Below are 18,638 nucleotides of genomic sequence, written 5' to 3' on the forward strand. Positions count from 1 at the left end.
CAAGCAGAAGGTATGGCCCAGATTAAAGATGTGTCTTCTTGCCTCAAAGGTCTGGACTGGAAGTGGTCCCCCCCCCCCCCCCCCCCCCCCGCTTCAAACCAAGCAAAAAGTAATCTCAGGGTGTGGCCTCCATTTCTGGATTGTAGTTCATGCCAGATGTAGTCAGGTTGACAACTAAGAATAGCACTCACTCACAGTGTAATCACAGATTTCTCCTTATGACAGCTTTATCCCCTAGGTGATGGAAAGGGATAACAGTGGCTGCCTCCCCTCCCCCGAGGCCCCCCGCCGGCAGTGTTGGAGGATGCTTTTAATCCTAGCACCCAGGCAGAGGCAGGTGAATCCCTAAGTTTGAAGCTAGCTTGGTCTACAAAACGAGTTCCGGGACAGCCAGGGGTGTTACACAGAGAAACCATGTCTCGAAAAACCAACTGAACAAACAGACAAAAAATAGTGGCTGCCCCTCCTTCCTGGGGATGAGTGTAGAAACCCTTGGTAACCAGAGTGGAGACAGCTTACTTACCCCATCAGGTGGCAGGTGGCTTGTCATGGTGTGTTGAGCGCCCTCTGGCGATAGTGACCCAGCCTAGATACCAGTGACCTCCTGCGGACAGCCTGCCAGGCTGAGGGGTTTCCCTGGCCCAACCCTCGGGGGACAGCTGGGAACTGCCCAGCTCTTCCATTCTCTCCCACCAGCCCTCCCGCCCTCCCGCATCTCTCCCAGGTCATGTGTTCCTTGCAGTCCCGACCTCTGCCATGAGGACAGATCCCCAGGCTCTTTCTTGTTTGTTGTGTGTGTATGTGTGAGGTGCGGGGTCCCTAGGGCCTTGAATGAGGCTGGCATGGGATTCGACACAGGATGCAACAGAATGCTTGAGTCCCAGCAAAGAGAGTTGCCCCAGGGCGGGACGACAGGCAGCGTCCTAGGATCCTAAGGGAGTTGACCCTTAAACCCAAAGCGCCCCTGGTGCTGCGTCTAGAGCCCCTGGGGTGGAGGAGCTCCGGGCTACGTCCCGGTCCGGGGTCTGCAAGCTGTACTCGGGGCTGAGTGACTCTTGCTGGGAGTGGCTGGGGTTCTGCGGGGTGTCACCGATCCACCCCCCCTCCCCGGGCGGGACTGCACAATGGCAGGAAACGGGGCTCTGCGCTTTGTCCTGAGCGCAGTGCAGACCTCCGCTTCCTCCAGCCACCATGGGGACAGGACCCGGCGTCTCCGGGCGCCGCGCGGCAGCCAGGCCGGGCTCCGAGCTACCCTCCCCAGACTCCCAGTCCCCCTGGGTCGGGGGTCACAGCCGCAGCAGCGAGAACCAGGTAGGGGGACGTGGGTGGGTCAAAGCCTAGCGGGTCCACTTAACTGGGCCCTCTCTGTCCCCCGCTCCAGAGGGCCAGGGTGGCTGAACCCCGGTCTGCACTGCACACAGCTGGGAGTGGGGGTGAGGCTTGAGCCGGGAGGGTCCCCACCTTGCGGCTAAGAAGCTGGTGGGCAGAGATGCCCCTCAGCTCCTGCTCCTTTTGTGTTCGCCGCCTCCGGACACACCTGTGGGCCCGAGCCGCCCCTCCCCCTTTCCTTCCTCCGCCACACACCCTCTGCTCTGCCTCTCTGGCCCTGCTCCTCCTGCCTTTAGTCTCTGCCTTCGTGTGAGCGCAGGGCCCGTTTTCCTGTGCTCCGTGGGGAGGAGGGGTGTGACTGTACTGTGTGTGCGTGGCACTGTCTCCCGAGGAACTTCGCACCCGCTTGCTGGCCTTCCCCCACAGAGTGGGGTGCTGCTGCCTATAGAGGGGGGGTTGGTGGACAGCAAGGGAGTAGAGGGAGTCTGTCAGAAAGCCTAGCGTTGGGAAGGAGACCCTGTGGCTTGACAGTAGGGTTATAAGGAAAGAGGAAGACACCTAAGAGGGTCCTGCCAGCCCAGCCTCCGCCTCTGATCTGAGCTGGCCCTTCCAGAATGGCACCTTTACTTATGTGGGAACTCTGCTTCAGTTCCTGCTTCTGGCCCTGTGGGTGTCCTGAGCCTATGCTATGCTATTGGTCAGAGTCGTGATGGAGGCAGTAGCTGATGCCATGGTAAGAGGTTCAGTGAAAGTTTCTGCACTGGGAGTCCCGTGAGGAAGCCAGTCCTGCATGACCAGGGATTGAACTCACTCCTCCTCCACCCCCACCCCCACTCCCCACCCCTGACCCTTCTCTTTTGAGACAGTAGCTCTGTGTGGCTCTGGTTGTCCTAGAACTCACTATTTATTTCAGGGTGGTTTTGAACTTGTAGAGATCTCCCAGACTCTGCCTCTGGAGTGCTGGGCATAAAGGCCTGAGTCATCTTGCCCTGCCGAAATCTGCTGTCTTGATATTTACTTAATTTAAAAACGCAGTTGTATCCCTGAATTGGGAACTCTTCTCCAGAACACACAATTTAGCACAATCCCTTCTGTCATGCCGAGGCCAGGACCCTGCTTGCCTGCCTGACACCTGCCTTTGACCTGTCCTAGTCAGCAGGGGGCCTAAGGCTGGTGGCCTGGGTTGCCTGGAAAGAGCCTGAAGGGAATCAGGTGTCTCCCCTGACTGAGCAAAGCCAGGTGGTTCTCTGTATCCCTGGGATTCATGGCTATGGGTAGGTACGTGCTTTCCTGTCTTCATTAGCAGTGGATTAAAACAGGAACTGGGGATATTTTTAAGTCCTGACCACCCTCTGTCAGGAATCTGGGTCATCACAGTGTCCATTGCTGAAAGCATGCGGGACCCAGTTCCTGTCATCTCCCTTGGGGCAAGTGGGCCACCTGCTGACCGCTGTTTAATGTGTCCGGGTCCTTTCTGTCCGGAGGGATGGACACAAGAACCCAAACAGCAAGCATCAAACTTCAGATTGGTTTCTTCCTCCCTCACTGCTGACGGGGTCCACCTTCCCCGTTCATCGCGTCTCTGTCTGATACCTGACCGTGGCAGGGAAATGCGTGACCTGAGGTCTGGCATTGCGTACGCGGGCTTCAAGCCCTGGCTGTACTGGGTGTGTAACCTTGGCAGTTTCCTCCATTCTTCTGAGCTTCACACTCCTCGTGTGTAAAATGAGGATGAGAGGAAATGACAGAGATAGCACCGAATGCAGTCCCTGGCAGAGGAGCTGCGACTTCCCCTCCCTCTGCCCTCCGCCATCTTCCTCCTGGCTGTCATCTCTGTTTGGGCTCTCTCAGCCAAACACTGTCCCATGCCTAATTAATAAACTCTACAGATATTGAGCCAGCAAGAGGCTCAGTGGGGGAAAGGCACTTGCCACAAAAGCTGACAACCTGAGTGTGTCTAGGCCTGGAGATAGGGCTTCCATATCGGGTAGTCCTTGTGGGGCTCACTGTGTGTGGTAGCATCAGGTTGGAATGTTCAGGAGAGGAAGGGGAAAGGCTGCAAGGCTGGAGACAGGGTCAAGGGAGGCCATGGAGGAAAGATCTGTAGGGGGACTGGCATTGCAGGCCAGGCACCAGCGGTGGGGACTTTCTGTTCTGACTCAGAGTGAGGAAGAGCCCCTGGAGGGTTCTGCGGGACTGTGGTGTGAGTCGTCCTGGATCAGGGGTCTCTCTGACCTCCCTCCCAGCTGACCAGCTAGGAGCAGGGGATAGCAGTGAGCGGGCTAGTGATGCCATCCATCTGGAAACGCCGTCAGGGCCACAGTGTTAAAGATGCAGGTACTGGCTCAGCTGTTGGAAGCACCAACAACTCTTCCAAAGGACATGGGTTTGATTCCCGGCGCCCCTAACTTCATTTCTAAGGGACCCGACACCCTCTCTGGCCACTGAGGACACTGCATGCCCATGGTACACATATACAGGCAAAGCACTCACGTATGATACAAAACAAACCTATGAAAACAAAACAGGTGCAGTTCAAGGTCACCCTCACCTACATAGTAAGTCAGAGGCCGGCTTGAGCTGCATGAGACTCTCCTAACCCTCCCTTTCCTGCCCAGGACAAAGAAAAGGGAAATCCCTACACCCACTCCAGCCAAGGCAGGAATGGTTGATTCAGGCACAAACCATCGGTGTTTATGGAACCCACCACTGGCCATCAAGAATTTATTCCTAAAGGGTCTTCTCTGATACACACACACACACACACACACACACACACACACACATACCCGAGTAATTAAAAAAAAAAAAAAAAAGCACTGGGTGTTGGTGGTGCACGCCTTTAATCCTAGCACTTGGGACAAAGGTAGGTGGATCTTGGTAAATTCAAGGCCAGCCAGGTCTACAAAGCCAGTTCCAGGACAGTCAAGGCTATACAGAGAAACCCTGTCTGAAATGCAAAACAAAAAGCAGTGGCTAAGACTGGAGGTACAGGCTTGCCATCCTCGGTTCTCTAGGGCCAGAGTCAGGAGGGTCACAAGTTCAAGGCAACTTAGTGAGACTCTCACAGGAGCAGAGGGGAGTGAGTGGCAGTTAGTACTTACTGGGCCCTCCTGGCTCAGGGCCTTGTGGGCTTTCTGCACCAAAGGAGACATGATGACAAGGGATGAGAGGAGGCAGATGTGATGTAGTCTCAGAATCCAGAAGGTTGAACTATTCTTGTAACTCTCTGTAGGCTTGAGATATTTAAAGCTGAACAGTGGGGGAAAGCCAGGCATGGTGGCGCATGCCTGTAATACTGGCACTAGGGAGGCTGAGGCAGGAGGATTGCTTTGAGTTTGCAGCCACTCTAAACTAGAGTGAGATTCTGTCTAGCACCACCACCCCAAAATGGGAAACCTCTGATAATTGCAGCTTGTCAGAAGGCCTGGACAGGGAGAGTGGAGAACTGCATGGAAGCTGAAGACAGACTGGGAGAGCTTTCCCTGAAGGAGAGAGGGGCGGATGCTAAAGGGTCCCGTGAGCCAGGACCCTGTTCATGAGGTGGAGGGTGGCATGCCTGGTGCTGACTGAGGGAGGTCTGCCCCTGCAGGAAATGGAAAGTCTGGAGTGAACGTCTGGCAGGAAGAGCTGGCTGCAGATGAGCAGGGCCAATCATAGGAAGCCCCGGCGGCCCCCGGTGTTTGGTGGACACAGGAGGCTGTGGGCTTCTTGCTAGCTTCTGATTTTGTTTTGTTAATTTTTTTTACCGAAAAGCAGGAAATGAAGTGGACTGCATTAGGGCCAGGCCATTGGAGGCTAGGCCCTTGTCAGTTGTAAGGCTACTAGGCTGACAGCTCTCCAGGAAGGGGGAGGGACAGATAAATATAGATAAGCATGATAGAGACACAGTCTCCAGGCAGGGGCTGTGTGTGTGTGTGTGTGTGGGCGGGCATGCATGTGTGCCACAACACCTGCTTTGGACTCATCCGTAGCTTTCGTGTGTGTGTGTGTGTGTGTGTGTGTGTGTGAGTGTGTGTGTGTGTGTGTGTGTGTGTGTGTGTGTGTGTGTGTGTGTAGCAGTCCAGTTGGGGGTCTGCTATCCAAGGCTCAGGCAGGCCATAGACCTGAGAGCAGAGGGCAGAGGGCAGAGGGCCTGGGCAGCCAGGCTTGCAGGCTTATCACAGCTCAGGGCGTTCAATACTGACTGGAGCTCCTTTTGGCGGCGGGGTGGGGGGGGTTGGGGGGGTTCTTCCTGTCAGAAAGGCCTTGGTAGCCCCGCCCTTCTCTCTGCTGACCCTTTGAAGTCTCCTTCCTCGAAAACAGGCTGCGCTGGGTACTTGGGGAAGGTTGTCCAAATGAACTGACTAAGGGAAGCAGAGGATACCTGGTGGAGGAGATGGGGATGGCCATCGTATCGGTCTGAGTGTTTGGTGTGTCTGTCTGTCTGGACCTCATCCTGACAACGCCGCCGTTCACCCACAGGTGTGCCATCATGCTGACTGCCGCCAGCTGCACCGCCGGGGGCCCCTTCACCTGTGTGAGGCCTGTGACAGCAAGTTCCACAGCGCTGTGCACTGTGATGGGCATGTTCGCTTTGACCTGCCCCCACAAGGTGAGCCCGAGACGAGGCCTGGCCCCTAGAACTCCGGGCGGCTCAGAATTCCCTCCTTGGTGGAAGCAGTGCTTGGATGGGCTGTAGCTGTTGGAACCCTGGTGGGGGCCATGTATAGAACACAAGAATGAAATACAAATCTACAGATACACCTCCTCACCTCCCATAGCTGTCCCTGCTGCTGGCCAGGGTCAGCACAGGAGTCCCCTCTTCCCGATCCTGTCTGTCCTTGGGGCCAGCAGCTTCTGGGCGACCTCTCTACACCAGGCCGCTGGCCTAGGAGAGCAGGTTGTTAGTCACTGTTGTTGGGAGGGGCTTGGGGAGGGAATTAGAAATCCCACCTGCTGAATAGGGACCGGCTCTGGAAGACACCCAGACCAACTATCACCTTTCCCATCTGGTAAGACAGAGGGACTCTGCACTCCCCCAGGGATCCTGGAACTTCAGGTGTGGCTCTGGTAGAGGGGGAGGGGAGACCTAAAAGGAAGAGCTGTGGACTTGGTCCCTGTCTGAGACCCTGGGACACGGCTGTGTCATCCTCATGCTGTAGAAAGGTAACTGAGGCTACATACAGGGTTTGTATTTGGTCCAGGGCGTCACCGGTGTATCATCCCAGGGCCTGTTGTCCTTTTGAGTCTGGGGACGTGGATAATAATGGTAGATCCCATTCTTGGAAGAGCCGAAGGTCTTGAGCCACTGGGGAGCTCCAGGCTCTGTGCCTTTGGAAGAGGCAGTATTTAAGCGTTAAGGATGGAACAGAGAGGGACCAGGGTCCTAACCCCATTCCCTTTCTTCAAAGGGTCTGTCCTCGCGCGGAATGTTTCCACCCGGTCCTGTCCCCCACGCACCAGCCCTGCTGCAGACCTCGAGGAGGAGGAGGAGAGCTGTGTGGATGGAAGAGGGTAGGTGTGGTCCATAGGAGCGCGACCAGGGGCCACATACTTCACTGTCCTTCTCCAGAGGACCCTCCCTGCCTTCCTTGATTTCTAGAGTAAACTGCCCCTGCTTAGGCCAACCTGCCTGGTCGGCTCTTAACTAGTTAACCGTTGTGTGTAACTCCCAGTGTGGCCACCAGAGGGCAGACAATCCCACAAGGCAGCAGGGTAGAATGCATCCACGTTAACTTCCCATGGATGAAGGTGGAGGTGCCCCAAGACTCCCACTCCCATCCCACACTGGGGAGGCCCGCCCCCACCTCAGCATCTGCTTCCCTACAGGGACCGGAAGGGCACCGGCCTAAAGATCTCCAAGAAGAAAGCAAGAAGGCGACACACAGATGTAAGGAGCCAGGAGGGATGACCACCAGGGCGCCCAGAAAGGCCACTTCTGTCCCAGGCCTTTTCTTTCCCTGAGTCTGGTCTCCTTGCTGTGAACTCCAGGCCAGGGGTGCAGCCTAGATGTACATGCCCCTCCCTTACCCCCAGCCTGCAGCTCAGAGCGGCCGCCTGGCCCCAGTGTGTTGGGGGCTTGGGGGAGCTGGAACACTGGGGCCTCCGTAGGAGAAGGGCTGGGGGTCCCCGGCCTTCACCTCCTTGTTGGGATTGTCATCCGGGTTGGGTCACAGGCAGTGTCAGATAAGCAATGGGGTGGCGGTGGCGGTAATAGACGCGTGTTCTCTCAGGACCCAAGCAAGGAATGTTTCACCTTGAAGTTTGACCTGAACGTGGACATTGAGACAGAAATTGTGCCAGCCATGAAGAAGAAGTCACTGGGGTAGGAGGGCCTGAGGAGGAAGGGGGGTAGGACAAATACAGTTCGTTTGTCAGGCCTGTCTGTCCGTCCATCCGTGTGTCTGTGCGCTCCCGTGGGCAGGCCTGTGTGGACACCTTCAGGAGGGTCTCCTGTGCACTGTAACCCTGACTGCACAGCTGTGCCCGGGGGGGGGGGGGTAGGTCTGCGTGCCTGTGTGGAGGTGGCTGGGACTGTGTCTGTGGATGGGCTGGGGAGTCACGTGATTGCCCCTCCAAAACACACGTGTCTCCCTGGGGGGCAGGGAGGTGCTACTTCCTGTGTTTGAAAGGAAGGGCATTGCCGTGGGCAAAGTGGACATCTACCTGGACCAGTCCAACACACCTCTGTCCCTCACTTTTGAGGCCTACCGGTTTGGAGGACACTACCTGAGGGTCAAAGGTGAGCAGTGCAGCAGGCTCAGGGCCACCTAGCTGGGTGGGGTGCCTGGGGCTTGTTGGGGCCCTCCTGCCTGCGGAGGCCTTCCTGGGCTCAGGTTGCCATTGGCCATGCTCCTGAACTGGCTCATTAACATACAGGTGTCTTTGCCGGGAGCTGGTGGCTGGCGCTGGCAGGGTGGGGCTTCCCGGGAGGGTGGGTAGGCCTAGACTGAATTCTCGGGAGAAGGGACCCGGCCCCTGTGTCTCCTGTGCTCGGGCACTGAGGACCTCTTGTGGCTCCGCACCCCACCCTAGCCAAGCCAGGAGACGAGGGCAAAGTGGAACAGGGGGTAAAGGACTCCAAGTCCCTCAGTCTGCCCATCCTGAGGCCTACCACTGCGGCTGGGCCCCCTGTGTCGGAGCGTGTGGACCCCCAGAGCCGCCGAGAGAATAGTCTGGATATCTTGGTGAGGAGGAGGGCCTGTCGGGATGGGGTAGGGCAGGGCACCTCTAAGGAAGAATCATCTTAGATTCTCCATCACTCTTGGGGCTTTGGTCCACTTCTGCAGTGTGTGGTTGGCTGTGAGGACAGGGTCTCTCTCTGTAACTGTCTGGATGGTGGGTTTTGTTTGTCTGAGTACTCTAGTGCCCAGGGAGTCAGAGTCCATGGAGTATGTTCATCTGTGGGGCAGGAGGAATGCTAATTTAACAACAGCACATTGGTGTTGGAAAGTTACAATATGCCACCTACTTACTGGGTATGAGTGTTTCCTGGGCCTTGTCTGTCTGTCTATCTGTCTGTCCACCTACCTGTCTACTCTACCTGTCTATATCTATCATCTATCTACCTACCTATCATCTGTATTTATGTCTATCTGCCTATCTGTCATCTACTTATTATCTATCTACCTATCTATCATCTATCATCTATGTCTATCTGTCATCTATCATCTATATGTCTGTCTATCTACCTATCATCTACCTACCTATCTATATATTTATCTACCTATCTGTCTACCTACCTATCATCTGTCTTTCTATCCATCTATCATCTATATGTATGTCTATCATCTCTTATCTATCTACCTTCCTATCATCTATCATCTACCTACCTATCTATATGTCTATCTACCTATCATCTGTCTATCTACCTATTTATCTACCTGTCTACCTACCTATCATCTATATGTATGTCTGTATCTATTATCTATCTTCCCATCATCTACCTACCTACCTATCTATATGTCTATCTACCTATCATCTATCTATCTACCTATTTATCTACCTGTCTACCTACCTATCATCTGTCTATCTATCATCTATATGTATGTCTGTATCTATCTATTATCTATCTTCCTATATGTCTGTTATCAGTCATCTATCTATTTATCTGTTTTTGAGACAGGGTCTCACTGTGTAGCCTCAGCTGTGCTGGAACTTATTATATAGCAGAGGCTAACCTCACAGTCAGAGATCACACAGGCTCTGCCTCCGAAGAGCTGGGATTAAAGGCACGCACCATCACACCAACTCTTCTTTTTCTTTCTCTCTCTCTTCTCTATTTTTTTTTTTTTTGAGCATTTAAACTTTTAAAACTTTTGTGTATGAGTGCTTCGCTTGCTTGTTGTATGTGTACCACGTACATTCAGTGCCCTTGGAGGCTGTAACAGAGCGTTAGAACCCCTGGAACTGGAGTTATTACAGACAGGTGTGAGCTAACATGTGGGTGGTGGGAACCGAACCCAGGTCCTCTGCAGGAGCAGCCAGTGCTCTTTGTTCTTGCTCTTAACGGCTGAGTCTTCTCTCCAGCCCCAGTAGGACATTTTTGAAGCTGTTTGTGGGGGTTCCTGAGTGTGTGTGTGTGTGTGTGTGTGTGTGTGTGTGTGTGTGTGTGTGTGTGTGTAAAACCCTGAGTTTCTTCCTGCCTGTTTCCTGCTTATAGTTGGGTGGTCTGGAACAGTAGTTGAGGTGAACCTGTGTCTGGACATCTGGGCCTCAGGGGAGGTGGTACCCTGGGTCAGGGATGCGGATGCTCGGTTGATCTGTTCTGGAAACCCTGCTGTGGAGCTGTGGGGCTGTCGGGAGCTGCACTTGACCATTCCTCCCCGGCCAGGCCCCTGGCCGCCGTCGCAAGAATATGTCTGAGTTCCTGGGGGAGACGAGCATCCCCGGGCAGGAGCCTCCCACGCCTTGCAGCAGCTCTCTGCCTGTCGGCAGCAGCAGCAGCAGCAGCGGGGGCAACGAGAGCTGGAAGAACCGGGCAGCCAGTCGTTTCAGCGGTCTCTTCAGCTCCAGTCCCAGCACCAGTGCCTTTGGCCGGGTATGTGGTGCCCGGTGGGGGGGGCTCAGGGCGGAGCAGCCGCAGCCCCCGCCCCTGGTCCTGACCCGGGCCCTGGGTCTCCTTCCAGGAAGTGGACAAGATGGAGCAGCTGGAGGGCAAGCTACATGCCTACAGCCTCTTCGGGCTGCCCAGGATGCCCCGGAGGCTGCGCTTTGACCATGATTCCTGGGAGGAGGAGGAAGGGGATGACGAGGAGGATGGAGACTGTGCAAGCTTGAGGCTGGAGGACAGCTGGAGGGAGCTTATTGATGGGCATGAGGTGGGTGTAGCAGGGAAAGTTGGCTGCTTGGCGTTGAGTGGTACAGGAGGCCCATGTAGTGGGGGTAGCTTGGTGATCTTTACACAGTCGGCATCACAATCGGCACGATGCCGATGCCCCGGGCTGCCTCCCCCTCCAGACCTCTGTTCCTGTCAATCAAACAGGGAAGTTGCATGTAGGGTTGCTCATCCTCCCTGGCTGTCCCCCACACACCCCAGACTACTGGCTAGCCTGTCCTGCCTGTCCCTTAGAAGCTGACCCGGCGACAGTGCCACCAACAAGAGGCAGTGTGGGAACTCGTGCACACAGAGGTCTCCTACATCCGGAAGCTGCGTGTGATCACCAACGTGAGTGTGGGACACAGTCCCTGGGTCCGTGTTGCCTTCTCACCTGTAGAGGCCAACTGAGTGTACCCTCAGCTAAGCTGGGCCTTCGCTTGACAATGGTTGAAAGCACGGAAATCACCACAGCTGCCTCTGGCAGCGGCACCCAGGAAGTGGGTTCCTGTAGGTGCCTGGGAGGGAGGGGGCCACAGGAGTGTTGGCCAGGTGGGGCTGACTGAACCTAGTTGTTCAATGGCTGCTTCTGAACACCTGCTGTGTGTCAGGTTCCCAGGGGCGGACACTCTGGCTGGGAGAGAGTGGATGGGCACTTAAGGGACTTCAGCTGGGGGGGGGGGGAGGTAGCACCTGCTCCGGAGGGACTCTGAACCAGGGCAAAGGTGACCCAGGGCATTCCAGCTCTGCTGAGGAACCATTCTCCTCTAGCTCTCCACCTGACGGGACCGGTTAGGGTGACCCCTTCCCCAGTTGGACTCCGGGTGGGTTGGCGCTTCTGGGTGTGGAGCTGCAGATACCCTCTTTATCTCTGGCTGCTTCAGGGCCTTCTGGGATGGGGTAACGAAGAGTCTGGGTAGGACCTCAGGGCCGGGACAACCCTCCCCCCCACATCCCTGCTGCAGCGTCCCCTCCCCCTACAGCTGTTCCTGTGCTGCCTTCTTAACCTGCAAGAGTCGGGGCTCCTGTGTGAGGTGCGACCTGGCCTGGGGCGGCGACGGGGGAGGTACTAGGGGCAGGGGCGGGGCTAGCAGGGAGGCATGGGTGGGCCGGGGCGGAGCTGACCCACGCCTCGGTTCTCCCAGGTGGACGCAGAACGCTTGTTCAGCAACATCCCTGAGATCGCTCGGCTGCACCGCGGGCTGTGGAGCAGCGTGATGGTGCCGGTGCTGGAGAAGGCGCGGCGCACGCGGGCGCTGCTGCAGCCTGGGGATTTTCTCAAAGGCTTCAAGATGGTATGGGCAGGAACACTGAATACCCCCCTCCCCCCCGGGCTAGCGCCTGCCTGCCCATCCGTTCCCTCTAATTCCCACCAACCCTAATCCCAGGTTACCTCTGTGGCCAAGAGAGGGAGTAGTTCGTGTTGGTGACCTGGGTTTGAGTCCTTGCCACCCGGCTATGGTGGTGACTTTGAGGCTAGCAGGGGTGGTGTGGGAAGACCCTGGGGCCCCTGGAATCCTGAGGTAACGTGCTGTGGTTCTGCCCCGGGCCAGTTCGGCTCACTCTTCAAGCCATACATCCGATATTGTATGGAGGAGGAGGGCTGCATGGAGTACATGCGCGGCCTGCTGCGTGACAACGACCTGTTCCGCGCCTACGTCACGGTGAGGGCCAGGAGCTCAGGGTGCAGGGCCTTGGGCACAGCTGGGTAGGCGGGGCCTGAGAGGGGTGAGGTTAAACCTGAGCTCCGCCCCACTCCGCAGTGGGCTGAGAAGCATCAGCAGTGTCAGCGGCTGAAGCTGAGTGACATGCTGGCCAAGCCCCACCAGCGACTCACCAAGTACCCACTGCTGCTCAAGTCGGTGCTCAGGAAGACGGATGAGCCCCGCGCCAAGGAAGCAGTGATCACCATGGTAACCCGGATTGTGAACATACTTCCCGCCTAGGCTCTGTCTGTCCCAGATCCTGGCCCTAAAACCCATCGCCTGTCCTCAGATCAGCTCTGTGGAATGCTTCATCCACCACGTGAACACGTGTATGCGGCAGCGCCAGGAGCGCCAGCGGCTGGCAGGGGTGGTGAGCCGGATCGATGCCTACGAGGTTGTGGAGGGCAGCAATGACGAGGTCGATAAGGTGGGCACTGACTCTCAGGTGTCCTGGAAGCACCCGTTTGGGAGGGCGGGGCGGGGCGGGAAGATGCTACAGATCTCCCTGGGGGGGGGTGGACTATAAGATTTGGCCCTGGCCTCTGTGACATCTGCACCCCCCACCTAAAGCTCTTGAAGGAATTTTTACATCTGGACCTGACAGCACCCATGCCTGGCGCCTCCCCTGAAGAGACTCGGCAGCTGCTGCTGGAAGGGAGCTTGAGGATGAAGGAGGGGAGAGACAGCAAGGTGACCCTAGGACCACCCACACCAGAGCCCTTGTCCCACCCACCCCTGCTTTGTAGGTAACCACCCTTCCTGAGGCTCTCCCCTGGGCCTCAGTCGGTGGTTCACAGCTGCCTAGTTAATAATATGTCCTAGGTTGCTTTGATTGATGTGATAAAATACCACAGTCAAAAGCAGTTTGGGTGGGAAAGAGTTTCTTTGGCTTACGTCATTGGTCAAGTTTGATGGGAGTGTCTGTCTCAGTGGAGGACCCTAGCTGTGTCAAGTTGACAGAGAAACTAACCAGGGTGCGTGCCAGCCTTTAAGCCCACCACTCGGGAGTCAGGAGGAAGGCCTGGTCTTCAGAGCATGTACCAGGACAGCCATGGCTACACAGAGAAACGTGTCCCAAGAAACAACAAAGTCTGTCTAATCAGTGTGGTGAGCTAAGAACATGTGGCGGATGTCACAGAGGGATAGTTGCCTGCTTAACTTTTACAAAGTACAAAAGCAGGATCGGATCGCAGCCCTTGAAAGTGACAGGGAGGGGCATGTTCTGCAAAGCCAGGAGCTCCCCAGACCCTTGCTATTGAGGTGGCGGCCCTGTAGCCAGGCAAACACTTTAATGTCATCTCCTTTTATTCCTTCTTATCTTTTCAAAGATTTATTTTTGGGGCTGGAGAACATGGCTCAGTGATTAAGAGCACTGGCTGCTCTTCCAGAGGTCCTGAGTTCAATTCTCAGCAACCGGATGGTGGCTCACAACCATCTGTAATGAGATCTGGCGCCCTCTTCTGGCTTGCAGGCATACATGCAGGCAGAACACTGTATGCATAATAAATAAATACATCTTTTTTTTTTTTAAAGATTTATTTATGTGTTTTGTATGTATGTCAGTGCTCTGCATGCCGGAAGAGGGGATTGTAACCCATTGAAGATGGTTGTGAGCCATCATGTGGATGCTAGGGATCAAACTCAGGACCTCTGGAAGAACCAGTACTTTTAACCTCTTAAGCCCCTCCAGCCCCTCCCCTTTTTACAATAGACTGAGGCCAGGTCCTCAGGAAGGTGAAACAAACCTTCTAATGTGGTGCCAAACACCACACCGAGCATGTTTTTCTCTTTTTCATGATTTGCTTTTTGAGATAGGGTCTCATGTAGCCCTCAAAATCACTGTGTAGTTGAGTCTGGGCTTAAACTCAGTTTGTTGTTTTGTTCCCTTTGTTTTGAGACAGATTCACTTTGTAGACTAGGCTGGCCCCGAACTCGCTCTGTAGACCAGGCTGGTTTCAAACTCATACAGATCTCCCTGCCTCTGCCTCCCGAGTGCTTAGATTACAGGTGTAGGACACCATGCCTAACCACTTACTGGGTGTTTGCTTGTTTGTTTTTTCTTTATGGTTATTTGACACAGGGTTTCTCTGTGTAGCCCTTGCTGCCCTGGAACTCGTTCTGTAGACCAAGATGGCTTTGAGCTCACAGACACACCTGCTTCAGACACACCAGTGCCCACATAAAAGGCGTGTGTCACCACCGCCCGACACGCTTATTGTATTTTTAATGTACTATGCTTGAAATAAATCATAAATATGTACCTTTTTGTTTTTGAGACAGGGTCTCACTAAGAAATCCTGGTTGACTTTGAACTCACAGTGATCCCCTGCCTCTTCTACCACACTCAGCTCAAGCTGTGTATTTCTGATTTAGGAAAAAAAAAATTCCTCTTTTAATTTTGAGGCTCATGGTAGGAAATGGAGGTTTCAGGGCCCATTGGGCTCAGTGGGCACTGGCTGGCAAGTCTGTTGATGACCTGAATAGAAGGAGGGAACCAACCTGTGTGGCCCACGGATACAGACATGTATGCAAAAGCAAAATGCAGCTCCCACCTAAAGCTGTGGCAGGGGCTGGAGGGCTCAGCGTTTAGGAACCCACTTGGCCTCTCTTGCCAAAGACCTGGTTCTGATCTCACCAGCCACGTTAGTTAGTGTCTTCCTAACTACATGCAGCTCCAGTTCCGTGGGATCCCTCAGGCACCAGCTGTACACGTGAAACACATTCATGCAGACAAGCATGCATACAAATGAAGGTTAAAATGGTTTTAAGTTAGCTGGCCGGTGGTAGCGCACGACTTTGATCCTAGCACTCGGGAGGCAGAGGAAGGCAGGTCTCTGTGAGTTTAATACCAGCCTGGTCTACAAGAACTAATTCCAGGACAGGCTCCAAACCCACAGAGAAACCTATCTTGAAAAAAAAACAATACAAAACCAACAAAACTGGTTTTAAATTAACAAGTAAAATAGCCCCATATGGTAGTATATACCTTTATTATTTTTTTGTTTGTTTGTTTTTTTGGTTTTTGAGGCAGGGTTTTTCTGTATTGCTTTGGAGCTTGTCCTGGAACTCACTCTGTAGACCAGGCTGACCTTGAACTCAGAGACTCACTGCCTCTGCCTCTCGAGTGCTGGGATTAAAGGTGTGTGCCACCAACACTTGGCTTTATTGTTTTTTTTTTTTTAAAGATTTATTTATTACATAGTGTTCTGTCTGCATATATGCCTACCTGCCAGAAGAGGGCACCAGATCTCATTACAGAGCAACCATGTGGTTGCTGGGATTTGAACTCAGGCCCTCTGGAAGAGCAGCCAGTGCTCTTAACTGCTGAGCCATCCCTCCAGCCCTGGAGGCAGAGATGAAATTTCTCTGAGTGGATTTCTGTGAGTTCAAGGCCAACCTGGACTACAGAGTAAGTTCCAGGACAGCCAGGGCTACACAGACAAACCCTGTCTTGGAAAACAACAGGTTTTTAGCAACCTCAGGACCCTGTCTGTGACCCTACACCCTTTGCCTCTCCACCACAGATGGATGTGTATTGCTTCCTGTTCACTGACCTACTCTTGGTGACTAAGGCCGTGAAGAAAGCAGAGAGAACCAAAGTCATCAGGCCACCACTGCTGGTGGACAAGATTGTGTGCCGGGAGCTGCGGGACCCTGGTGAGGAGTTCTGGAACTCTGATCCTGGTCAAGGGGCTGCCACGGGCAGCGGCTCTGATACTAACCTGTGCCTTCTATGACCAGGCTCCTTCCTCCTCATCTACCTGAATGAATTCCACAGTGCTGTGGGGGCATACACATTCCAGGCCAGCAGCCAGGCCTTATGCCGAAGCTGGGTGGACACGATTTACAATGCCCAGGTGAGAATAGAGTGGCAGATACGTGCAGGGAGATGGGGTCTGTTTCTCACGGCTCAGTCTGTGTCTGTACCCACCCAACCTGCAGAACCAGCTGCAGCAGCTGCGTGCCCAGCTGCGGGCCCAGGAGGAGCATCCAGGCAGCCAGCCCCTGCAGAGCCTGGAAGAGGAGGGTGAGGACAGCTGTCCTTCAGCTGCCAGCTCCCCCACCATCCTGCGGAAGAGCAGCGACAGCCTCAACTCTCAGCATGGGTATGCCCCCTCCCCCCCCAGGCTGCCGGGCAAGCTTGGGCCTCGTGCTTATAATCCCAACACTAGAGAACTGAGGCAGGAGGATTACCTCAAGTTCATGCCAGCCTGCACAGCAAAGTGAGACCTTGTCTCAAGAAAGGGAAAAAAAAAAAAAAAAAAAAAAAAAAAGAGAAGGCAGGCAGGTAGACATACAATCTGCGCACCAAGATAAGGTACATGTCTGTAATCCCAGTACTTGAGAGGCGGAGGCAGGAGGATTGCCAAAACTTCGAAGGCAACCTGGTCTTGCAGCGAGCTCTAGGGTTACACAGCCAGACCAGGTCACACACACAGAATGGAAACATTCAGTAGGGTCCTCCCGAACAAGTTACCCCAGCCAGCCCGGGACACAGACAGGGATTGCCCTCTGAACAGTGTCTTGTTGTGAACCCATTGTGAGTCGTGGGAGACAGCTCTGTCTTCTAGAGTCCATTCATGGAGGACAGTTTCCCATGTGATCCATTGCACGTAGCGGCCTGCAGCCTGTAACAGGTGTCCCAGGTCAGGAGAGGGTGCTGATGTCACTGGCTACAGGGACTGGAAGCCCTGGGCCCTGACCCCCTAGTTCTCTGGGCTGCTTTAGGCGTTTTAGGCATCTTCTGGCTGGCTGACACTCCTTCTGACCCCTACAGTGCCTCAGATGGTTCCACGGAGACCCTGGCCATGGTTGTGGTAGAGCCGGGGGAGACACTGTCTTCTCCGGAGTTTGACGGCGGTCCCTTCAGCTCCCAGTCGGACGAGATCTCTCTCAGTGCGGCTGCTTCATCCATTACTCCCACTAGCGAGCTGCTGCCCCTGGGCCCAGTGGACGGCCGCTCTTGCTCCATGGATTCTGCCTACGGCACCCTGTCCCCCACTTCTCTGCAAGACTTTGTGTCCCCACCCCCCGTGGTAGAGCCAGCGCCGGTGCCCCAGCCCCTGGAGTTACCACAGACCCCCTCACCCCCATCGTCACCCCGCCTCCGCCGCCGTGCTCCTGTCCAGCTGCTCCCCCGGCTGCCTCACCTGCTCAAGTCCAAATCTGAGGCTAGCCTCCTACAGCTGCTCTCAGGGACAGCGAGCCACGTGGTGCCCCCAGCTCCTAGCCGCAGCCTGTCAGAACTGTGCCTGATGGCTGTGGCCCCTGGGGTGAGGACTCGGAGCTTCCTTCAGGAGGGTGTGCCTGGCTGGAATTGCGCAGGGGCATGTGGCCCTGGCCTTGGCTCTGAGTTGTCACAACCTGAGAAAAGAGTCAGCCACTCCACTGAGGGACCTACAGATTCTTCCAGAAGGAGAGAAAAGCCTTCAGCGGCTGCTCCCAGCCTGCCGCCGGAGTCTCCCCCAGGAATCTCTGTTCAGCACAGGAAGCTGACCCTGGCCCAGCTCTATCGGATCAGGACCACCCTGCTGCTTAACTCCACGCTCACTGCCTCGTGAGTGGCCCTGCCGGGGGAGGAGCAGATGACTCGGTGTGGGTAGTATGGACGGATGGACGGACGGAGTCTTGGGAGTAGGCAGTAACATGGCCATGACAGCAGGCATTAGCGATTGGGCATGGAGCGTGAGACGGGGCTTCAGGCCTGTCCCAGCGCCGGGTGGGGGTATCTAGCCAGCATCAGTGAAGGGGACAAAGAACCATGGCGGAGAGGAAGGTCCGCTAAAGCCATTTTGTGAACGGCATCAATCACGGATGGATTTTGTCCCCACCCCTTACAGGGAGGTCTGAGCTGAAGGAGGTCCCAAGGGTGCCACCGAGTAAGGGACAGCAGAGAGCGTGCCTCCCGGGGGGTGTGGCACCTGCTTCACTACCCCCTCACCTGGCGTGTGCCCGAGTGCCGGGCCGGATGGCCACCCACCACCCTGTGGCCAATCTGCACTTTGCTGGATGGGATGGAGTGGAGAAGGGCTCCGTTGAGTTCCAGCCCCGGCTGCCACTGCCTGCCACCCCCTTGCCCAGGCAGCCCTTTTCCTCTGCTCTTGACCTGGCCAGCCCTAATCCTCTGGGCTAGGTCCCTAAGCTACCCTCCCCTGCCATCCTCATTTGGACCGGGGCTGGGCTCTGTCAAGCTGCCTATTTATTGACTTTGGCTCTTTTTTATAAAGACTTGTATACCACCCTGGAGAGTGCTGTGCTTCTGAAACCTGTCTGTCCCCTGCTCCTGTACACCGAGCTGCTGGTGG

At 55.2% G+C, this 18,638-nt stretch overlaps 1 protein-coding gene across 1 annotated transcript; it reads left to right on the forward strand.

Annotated features, from left to right (window-relative positions):
• Nucleotides 1-1,146: 1,146 nt before the first annotated feature.
• Nucleotides 1,147-17,894, forward strand: Plekhg5 (pleckstrin homology and RhoGEF domain containing G5). Its single transcript, XM_051173858.1, has 20 exons — nucleotides 1,147-1,311; nucleotides 5,794-5,923; nucleotides 6,723-6,825; nucleotides 7,141-7,201; nucleotides 7,545-7,636; nucleotides 7,917-8,053; nucleotides 8,347-8,498; nucleotides 10,145-10,351; nucleotides 10,440-10,631; nucleotides 10,883-10,978; nucleotides 11,611-11,661; nucleotides 11,773-11,922; nucleotides 12,181-12,291; nucleotides 12,391-12,540; nucleotides 12,623-12,760; nucleotides 12,904-13,023; nucleotides 15,858-15,990; nucleotides 16,075-16,190; nucleotides 16,276-16,439; nucleotides 17,111-17,894. Exons 1-20 carry the CDS (start codon nucleotides 1,192-1,194, stop codon nucleotides 17,892-17,894), a joined length of 3,207 nt encoding a protein of 1,068 aa, XP_051029815.1. The 5' UTR covers nucleotides 1,147-1,191.
• The last annotated feature ends 744 nt before the right edge of the window (nucleotides 17,895-18,638 follow it).

Source organism: Phodopus roborovskii, unplaced genomic scaffold (genome assembly GCF_943737965.1).
Source record: "Phodopus roborovskii unplaced genomic scaffold, PHOROB, whole genome shotgun sequence".
Taxonomy (NCBI): Eukaryota; Metazoa; Chordata; class Mammalia; order Rodentia; family Cricetidae; genus Phodopus; species Phodopus roborovskii.